Here is a 9,119-nt window from a genome sequence, read left to right on the forward strand (position 1 = left end):
ATTTCTTCAATTTCTTCCATTTCTCGCCCTGTGGTTGTTTACCTGCGTGTGTGAGGCGTAAACAACGCCTGGAGGTGTGTGTGTGTGTGTGTGTGTGTGTGGAGCCCCCGCTCGCTTCAGTCTACGTGGCACACGGAGGTTTGTTTGGAGGGGGGCTCCTCTCTCTGCCTCCTCGCGCCCGTCAAATCGCGGGGCATTGTGGGGCGGAGGCGGCCTTTTCTCTGCGTCCGGGCGGTCGGGGGGGAAATCGTCAAGTAAATAACGGGGGGAGGAAACAGCCTGAGCGTAGCCTGCGAAGACACACACACACACACATATATACACATATATTTATATATCTATATATATATATACATAACAACGGACACTTTAGCATCACAGAAGTCGCGATAGAAGAGAAATATGGGACAGGAGGATCTAATGAACAAAGCCGAAGACGTGGCAGACCAGGTAACTTCATGTTTAGCATGCTAGCAGCTGTTAGCATGCTAGCTGCTAACTAGTTTGCTGAGAATGAAGTGAAGCGTCCGAGCGCCTCCTTTAATACTTTGACAACTGTTTGTTTTTTTGTTTTGTTTTTTTGTTTCGTTTCGTTTCTGTAGCTGTAAACCGAGCAGATTCAGTTGTGTTTTAATTGTAAAGAGGGAACCTTCTCGTCATGTGCCTCAAGTTGGATTTGATAGCGCCCGAGATAAGATAAGTTAAGAGTGGCATCGACTGATTGATTTTTTTTATTTTTATTTATTTTTTGGTTAAGACTCGGCGGACATGGAGGTGTGGGGGTGAGTTTGGTCGTTTCACCGGCTGGTAAATTTTACCAGGAAACCCTGCTGCCGAGAGGAACCAGATTGTGCCTGTCTGCAGTTGGGAAATCACTCGGATTAGCACTCAGGTGTAGAAGCTAAGCCTCGTTCCTTGTGCTGTTCAGCAGCGCCCATGTTGCTCAGTTTTTAGTAAATCTGACACTTATATGGTCTCTGCATCTGCAGTGGTGCCATTTCCCTGTCACCCTTCAGCTTGAAGTGAACCTTGCCTTCACTTTACACCACAGCTGCTCTGATTCATGCAAGGCTTTCTGCAATGTCATTGTCTTCTGTGTTGTATGTGACACTAAAAAGCACAGGTTATCCCTTTAATAAGTTAAAATGGAGACCTATTGAGTTTTCTCTCTGTGTAGCAGATGTGCTGACTGAACCACATGCCAGGAAATGCAACACTTTTTTTCTTGTCTAGTTACCCCTGATGGTGTCACAAGTGTTGTGCAACGTAGAAAGGGCACACAGAAGCATCTGAAAGCATGAAGTTTGCTCTTTCTCGAAGCCCAGTATGGGGCATATCCCTCTCTAATTTGGTTCATAATTTGCTTCAGACATAAGACTTAACAGTTGCCTATTTCTAGGCTGTTGCAGCAACCCTGGGCTCGTCCGGATTGGCTCAGGTTCTGTCCACCCGTGTCCCTCTCAGCACTTCCAGTGGGAGTTGGTGGACGCTGATAGGCTGCCGAGGTCTGTCTGTGCTGATGTGGACTGCTGGATGGGAGGGACGGGGCTGGAGGGGGCAGGTCCCTACTGCTCCGCCGCTGTTATATGAAGAACTGTGCACGAATTGTGATCAGCGTAGCCTAGGGTGATGTTTTTGTCTGAACGCTCAGGAGTAATTAATTAGAAGAGAGCACACACGCGCACACACAAAAACAAAACACAGCCTTCTTATTGTCTCATTACTCCAACTCTGCCTACAATATGCTTTCTCACACATCTGAGGTCAGTGACCGTCTACTCTGTTCAGATCAGATCCCTGTGAAACAGCTTTGAAAAGTAGTGTTTGAAAAGAAGTAAAAGGGAGGGAAAGAACAGTCTGTTTGTAGTTATTATTACCCAGAATGCCTTGCATTTTGTAACACCGATTATTACTGATGTTTAAATGGTGGAGCACCTGACTGGTACACAAAAGTCAATTTTAGCGTAACCCATCACTGGCACAGCATCAGAAACTTGTGTTTTTTGTTCTTGTTGTTGTTCGTACCTCACAAGGGGAACCAGATGTGGTCATTAGGTTCGTTTTTATCTGTTGTTTCTTTCTATTTTTTATGCTGCTTAAGGGAGCAGTTTCTGCTCGTGCTGTTATTTATTTATGCTTTGGACAAGTTTAGTTAACTTTTAGCGTTAAATTTAGTGCGTTTTGTCACACCTGTTCATTCAACGACAATGTATCCGAGCTTTTGACCGTTTGCCGTTCATTAGGAAAGAAAAGCAGCGTTAGTTTGATGTTGTGTCATTGTTTTTCCGTCTTAAATAAACAACAAAGACAACGGGTAACAGAGGCTATAAAGTATGTGATAATAGTAAAGCTCTGTAGATTTTTAGGATTTTTTACGGTAGATAGTCATTGTTATAAACTGCATAAATATTCATATCATCATGGTGCACAGCTGACCCATGCACTGGATTTTAAACTTGGTTCTCTCTCTTTCTTTTTTGCGTAATTCACTTGTCTTCCAGTTTCTGCGGGTGACCAAACAGTACCTGCCCCACTTGGCACGTCTGTGTCTCATCAGCACTTTCCTTGAAGACGGGATCCGCATGTGGTTCCAGTGGAACGAGCAGAGAGACTACATCGAGGCCACCTGGAGCTGTGGCTACTTTCTGGCTACGTGCTTTGTGCTGCTTAACCTCGTCGGACAGCTAGGTGAGTGCATGGGACGTTTTTTTTTTCTCTATTATCAAATGACGTCACGTAAAGCTTAACTAAGAGTAGCAAGTTGAGTTGTTGAGCAAACGCAGGTAGCTCTTTTAGTGACGCCTCAATGAGATTCAGAATTAAAGGCTCCTCATTATTTGACACTGAAGAATCAGCACAGTTCGTACATTCAGCACACACTGTCAGTAACTAGTTTATTTTATTTCCCCTACGCATTACATCGTCCCACATTTTTAGCCAACTGTTTGAGAGATCCTAAAAGAAGTCCAGAGCAGCTGGACTTCTTTACTTGTTTGTCGAAGACGTTTCGCTTCTCATCCTTGGAGCTTCCTTAACAAACAAGAAAAGAAGTCTCTTTGTTTAAAAACTCTTAGGATTTAGCATGCCTGGATAGCTAAGAATCTACACCAACAACAGTCTGAGAGGTGTTTAAAGCCAGGTTGTCATTATTTCTAGAAGTGATGTAGTCAAATGCAGATGAAGCTGTACTAACACGTGTTCATGTTGGTATGTCCGCTCAGTCATATCTGTAAAGACCAACTAAAAGCTGAAATGTTTCCATCTATAACTTAACGAAGGCGCGCTGTTAGATTACGTCCTTTTATTGAGGTTTAACCAGAAGACACGCAGGAGTAAACGTGGTAATTCTCCTTCGTGAGTTTGAGATGAAATTAAGATATAAATGGGTTTTATGCCCTCTCATTCAGGACATCATTGTGGGCTCAATTAGCAGTGTAAACATACTGTGATGTGAACGGCTTAGCTTGTAGAGACGTAAAGAAGAAAGCCACACATGTCCACAGGTCAGCCGGGTAACTTTTCTGCAAGATGGTTGACTGTGTTGTAATTAATGAAGCCCAAAAACGGATTACATGGGGTAATCTGGGACTGATTCAGTGTCAGCCGAGACATGTTGGAACTCGAACACAGACGTTTGCATAAAGAGGAGAGCTAAATAAACCTGTTCGGTGCTCTTTTTTTGTCTGCTAAATATAATAAATTTTGACACGTTAAGCAGTGCTCACCACTTTGTTTGGCCTCTTTGTAGCTCTGTATCTGTCTTGAACTGTGTCTTTAATTCAAGTCATTATAGTTATTCTACCCTAAATCATTGGCAGAAATAGCTTTAAGTCAAATTACTATGATAGACATGGATGTTAATGAAAATGGTTGCTGGTTGGCGCTCTTTAATAATCAGTTTACTTAACAAAGCAGAGAAAAATGATGACTAAAATTTTTAAAAACCCTGCCTTTAGTGATGTAAGTGACATTTCTTGACTATTTCCTCCTTACAGGTGGTTGTGTCCTCATTCTCAGTAGAAATTTTGTACAGTACGCCTGCTTTGGATTATTTGGCATCATAGCTCTACAGGTAAGACTCACTTCTTTTACTGATATTTTTAGAAACACACGCAGTATATTATTCTGACTAACTTGGTATCTGTCTCCCACCAGACTGTTGCATACAGCATTTTATGGGACCTCAAGTTTTTGATGAGGTAAGCATCACTAAGCTGTTTGAAATAATTTTCATGTTTATTTTGTATCAAACTGTTTAACACGCCATCGCTGAAATGGTTTCCTAAGGGTTTGATTCAGATAAGGAGGCCTCAGATTGCTGGTCACATCTTGATTTTCAGACACCAACACTTATAATCACCGTAATTACTGCAGACTTGGCGTGTTATTTATTTAAACAGCAGAAAACAGAATGAATCATCCGTCTACAACGCTGAGTCCGAGTGTTTCTGTTTGTACATGTTGTGGACTTCACAGTCTGTCTGCTGATGGGATCAAGTCAGAGTGTAAAGTAGTAGATTGCACCTATAATGAACAAGTTTTAGTTGGCAGAAAAAACGGTTGACTGGTCGTATCAAACTAGAACAGATGATTATGACAGCAGAGAGTCATTTTTGTTCCGATGATTAGCTCCGACTCGTCTAACGTCCGTGGCGTTTTTCTGTTTGTCTGACTGTGCGAATCATCTCTTCTCCCCCGTTAGAAACCTGGCCCTCGGAGGTGGTCTGCTCCTGCTGCTGGCCGAGTCCCGCTCAGAAGGGAAGAGCATGTTTGCTGGAGTCCCCTCCATGGGAGAGAGTTCACCGAAGCAGTACATGCAGCTGGGCGGCCGGGTTCTGCTCGTGCTCATGTTCATGACTCTGTTACACTTTGACTCCAGTTTCTTCTCTGTAAGTCCCAGTGTGACACCACCTGGTTATACCATTGTTGATTAGACAGAAATGCCTGGACGTGATGTTCTTAGACATTCAGTAACCACATAGATGGTTCTGCATGCTAATGAGCTACAGATCAACTTGTAATATAAAATATTTTCCTCAACCTTTTAACACTTACTATTTATTCTAACTATGCATTTAAAGTAATCCGTAAAGATCTTTACATTCAAGACATGGATATTAAAACCCTTCATTTAATAAAAAAAAGTGTTTTACAAACTTGTAAAAACTTAATAAGCAACAAACAACTGCTCAAACGAGCCGACTTTATCAAAAAATCAGATAAATGTAGTTTGAATGTGAGGGTTCGTGTTCAAGATAAGTTTTAAATCAGAGCACATCATTAAAAAAAATAATAATAATGAAGTCAGTTGTTGACATTCAAGGTCATTTATAACATAAAAACCTCAATCCTTTGGCTGCTTGTAACATGAGTAAATCATAAAATAAACAAATGAATCAGTTAGTCCTAGAAAGCTAACGATTGTTGCTCCTGTAGCCTTTTTTTAAGGATTAAAGATGGGAGCTTTTTTTTTTTAATGTTCTAATTTTTATTCAGAAAACTCCAGCTGCATGTTACTGATGAAACACTACTTATTTAATAACTCTGCATACTTGCATCAAGTTTAAAGATTTGTTTGAGAATCAGTTTCAGCACATTTCACCTTCTCCATAATGATGTTTCTCACTCATCTCACAGCCAGCTTATTTTTGTTGTTGTTGTTGCGTTACAGTCCGTCGTTGTGGGTGATGTGAAACTGTGTGACGAGGACAAAATGACATTTCCGTTTTTTTCCCCCCTCCCCACAGATCCTACAGAACATGGTGGGAACTGCTCTCATCATCCTGGTGGCCATCGGCTTCAAAACCAAACTGGCGGCGTTGACCCTCGTCGTGTGGCTTTTTGCCATCAACGTGTACTTCAACGCTTTCTGGACCATCCCCGCCTACAAGCCCATGCACGACTTCCTCAAGTACGACTTCTTCCAGACCACCTCGGTGATCGGCGGGCTGCTGCTGGTGGTGGCGCTCGGGCCCGGTGGGGTTTCCATGGACGAGAAAAAGAAGGAGTGGTAGAGAGCGGCGAGGGAGTCGCACAGCACCACTAAACGCCCCTCGACAACCGGGACACAAAGACCTTCCCTCTCTCCTGCCCACCAGGATGCAGTTTTTGTGCTTTTTTCTTTTGCCATCAGTTGACAATTTGTTTTCAGTTTTTAGAATTGTCAAACACGCCATTTTTATTTTATATTTTTTTCTATTCTCAAAGTTTTGATCTTAGTTTTTTTCACAACAGCAGGAACATAGGCCCGTTTTTTGTTTTGTTTTTTTTTGTTTGTTTTGTTTTGTTTCTTTTCAGTGCAAGAAATGCAGTAAAAAATGATGTTTGTTCTATGTGCAGGAGGAAAATAAAAGTAATTCATTGTATTTTACAGGTGTTACGCCATAGGTTATAGAATGATTTTCATATTTTTGGAATAAAAGGGTAGTTTTGATGAAGTGCAGCCATTTGAGTTCCCAGTAGATCCTTTTTTTCCCCTCTTCCTCTTTTAGTTTTTTTTATTTTGGAGCATCAGGGACTCTGCTTGTAAACCTCGGACACTGATTCAACGACTCACCTTGACTCTACAGTTCATCTCCCCTCACTTTCTTTTTTTTTTCCTTTCTGTTTTCAGAACTGTAGTTCAGAACCACGTTCAGTCTCGGCTGACAGCTCTTGTTCACAGGGTGGGCGTCGATCCCGGCGGAGGGGATAACGTGTAAACGTTGCAGTTGAAGTGGTGGGTTGCGGTCATCTTTGGTTTAAAACATCAACACAGTTATTAGTGCCAGGACTTGTTAATTAGGCACTTTGTATTCTACGTCTTTTGCAAATGCCTAACTAGTGAACTGTGTGTGATTTCTAAGGTTAATTACAAAGGGGAGGGAGGGCGACTCAACATTTGTGAAACATCATATCCGTGGATTTAAAAGCGGCAAAGAAGACTGAGCTGAGGCACTGGCCACGCGGACGTCGTCTTTGCTCAGTGTTTCTTGCCCTGTGTGAGAAATCTTTAAAATAAGTATTCAGTGTAATAATTTTCAGAAGTTTATATTGTATTTTTGATCATGTTTGTTTTGTTTTTTTGTTTTTTTTTTTCTTTATTTTGAAAGTTCATGGCAAAAAAAATAAATATTCAAAAATATAAAGATATTGACTCAAAGTTTTTAATGATCTCGGAGGGTAAAGGAGGGTTGTTGAACCTCTGTTTATAATAGGTAGGTGTTGTCAGAGACTTTAGGCAAATACTGACACCTAGTGGACAGATTTGGTTAAATATTTGCCACAGTGAGGCTCCTCAGTACAGCAGGATTATTTATTTACTCATTTCCAGGTTGTTCGCAGTGAGTTTTAGATTATTGCCATTGTTTGATCAAAACCACACATTGTGTATAAAAATAAAAACTTCCAAACTGCTTAGCTTCAAAAACTAATAATAAACCTTTTTTCAGATTGATGTTGTAATCTTTTGAAATCAGGTTGCAGCAATTCAGACATTTCAGACAGAATTTGGGCTTTTGTATTGACAAAAACCTTTAAAAAAAACAAGTTAACATGAATTCAGCATCTATATCCCAGCAAAGGGAACATAATCAAGATTTACAGCTTTTTTATAACTCGAAACACAAATCATGAGCTGTATGTGTCAGAAGTTCTAATTACTTCCTGGTTATAACCTTTTTACTATTATCATAACTTCCTCTTCAGTTATTTCCCACAAAATGAAGCTGAGATCTGAACTTATTCAATATTTTCATCTCTACAACTGTGACTGAAGCACATTTTGACATTATTTTTGCACCACTGGAGCCTTTTTAGAAGTTCTGCCACAGTGGTGTGGCCTTTTGGCAACTGTTGCAACCACTTGGAGCTAAAACTGTAAAATGGTGATCTGTGACCTGCGGCTTGACGTCTGCAGGAGACCCACCTGCCACCAGATTTCATTTCAGCAGTCACTTGCTGCAGCAGAAAAGTAGCAGCTGCTGAATGCTGCTTCTTCTTTGACAGGATACCGTCTTGTTACTTAACTGCATCACAAAAAGACACAATTTATTCTTAAACCAGAGGACGTGGTACATGTTCTGGTTTGTATTTAAGATGGTTGATGTAAATCGTTACAACCCACCTAGGTTTGCAGGTATTTTATTTTTATTAAAAGTATTTTAATACATTTTAATTATGAGATTATGACTCATAATTTAAAAATAAGTTTCAAAATATGATACACTTCATCATACTTTAGCGATAGTATGTTATAAATATGAAATACTAAGTCATAATTTAGACATAGTCTCATTAAATAGTAAATCACAATTGTGAGAAACTAAGTCATACTTTAAAGATAGTATCACATAACTGTAGAGATACTAAGTCATAAATATCAAATACTAGGTCATAATTTAGGCATAGCTCATGAAATGCTAAGTCATAATTTGAAGACACTAAGTCAAACTTCAAAGATAGAGTTGTGGAATAAATAATTATCAAATAGTGAGATGACTGTTTCAAGGAATCAGAGAAAGATTGATCTTCATCTTTTAGGAGAATTTTCATCCAAAGGCAAAAAAGCGTTCGGAGACTAGACTCATTGAACTGAATCAGGAGAAGAGCCCCAAGTGAAATGCAACATACACTTTTATAGAGAGGTTTCATTGCATCATATGATTCTACATTTACATAGTTGCTGAGGAGTTTCTCTTCTCACAAGAAAGATTTAACGGTCAAGAACGAAGGGAGGAACTGAGTCTCCCCTCAGTTCACACGCAGCACAAAGATAAGAACATTTCAAAACAAAGTACCAGAACAAGAAGAAAAATCATTACTATTGTTATATATTTTACAGAAAGCAGAACATTGATAACATCATTAAAACTTTCCATAACAATAATATCTCATAATTATGAGATGGTAAGACATAAATATGAGAAACTAAGTCAAACTTCAGAGACAGTATCGCCTGACTGTAAGAGACTAAATGGTAAGTCATGTTTTAGAAATTATATCTTATAATTTTGAGATGCCAAGTCATAAATATGAGATCCTAGGTCTAATTTAGAGATAGTATATGAAAACTATGAAACACTACATACATAAAAAGACTAAGTTGTACTTTAGAGATAATATGTCATGATCATGTGTTG

At 39.8% G+C, this 9,119-nt stretch overlaps 1 protein-coding gene across 1 annotated transcript; it reads left to right on the forward strand.

Annotated features, from left to right (window-relative positions):
* The first annotated feature begins 183 nt into the window (after nt 1-183).
* surf4 (surfeit 4) lies at nt 184-7,098 on the forward strand. Its single transcript, XM_017407501.3, has 6 exons — nt 184-450; nt 2,502-2,688; nt 3,996-4,072; nt 4,156-4,199; nt 4,703-4,889; nt 5,748-7,098. Exons 1-6 carry the CDS (start codon nt 403-405, stop codon nt 6,012-6,014), a joined length of 810 nt encoding a protein of 269 aa, XP_017262990.1. The 5' UTR covers nt 184-402; the 3' UTR covers nt 6,015-7,098.
* Nucleotides 7,099-9,119: the final 2,021 nt, after the last annotated feature.

Source organism: Kryptolebias marmoratus, linkage group LG14, assembly GCF_001649575.2.
Source record: "Kryptolebias marmoratus isolate JLee-2015 linkage group LG14, ASM164957v2, whole genome shotgun sequence".
In the NCBI taxonomy this organism is placed as follows: domain Eukaryota; kingdom Metazoa; phylum Chordata; class Actinopteri; order Cyprinodontiformes; family Rivulidae; genus Kryptolebias; species Kryptolebias marmoratus.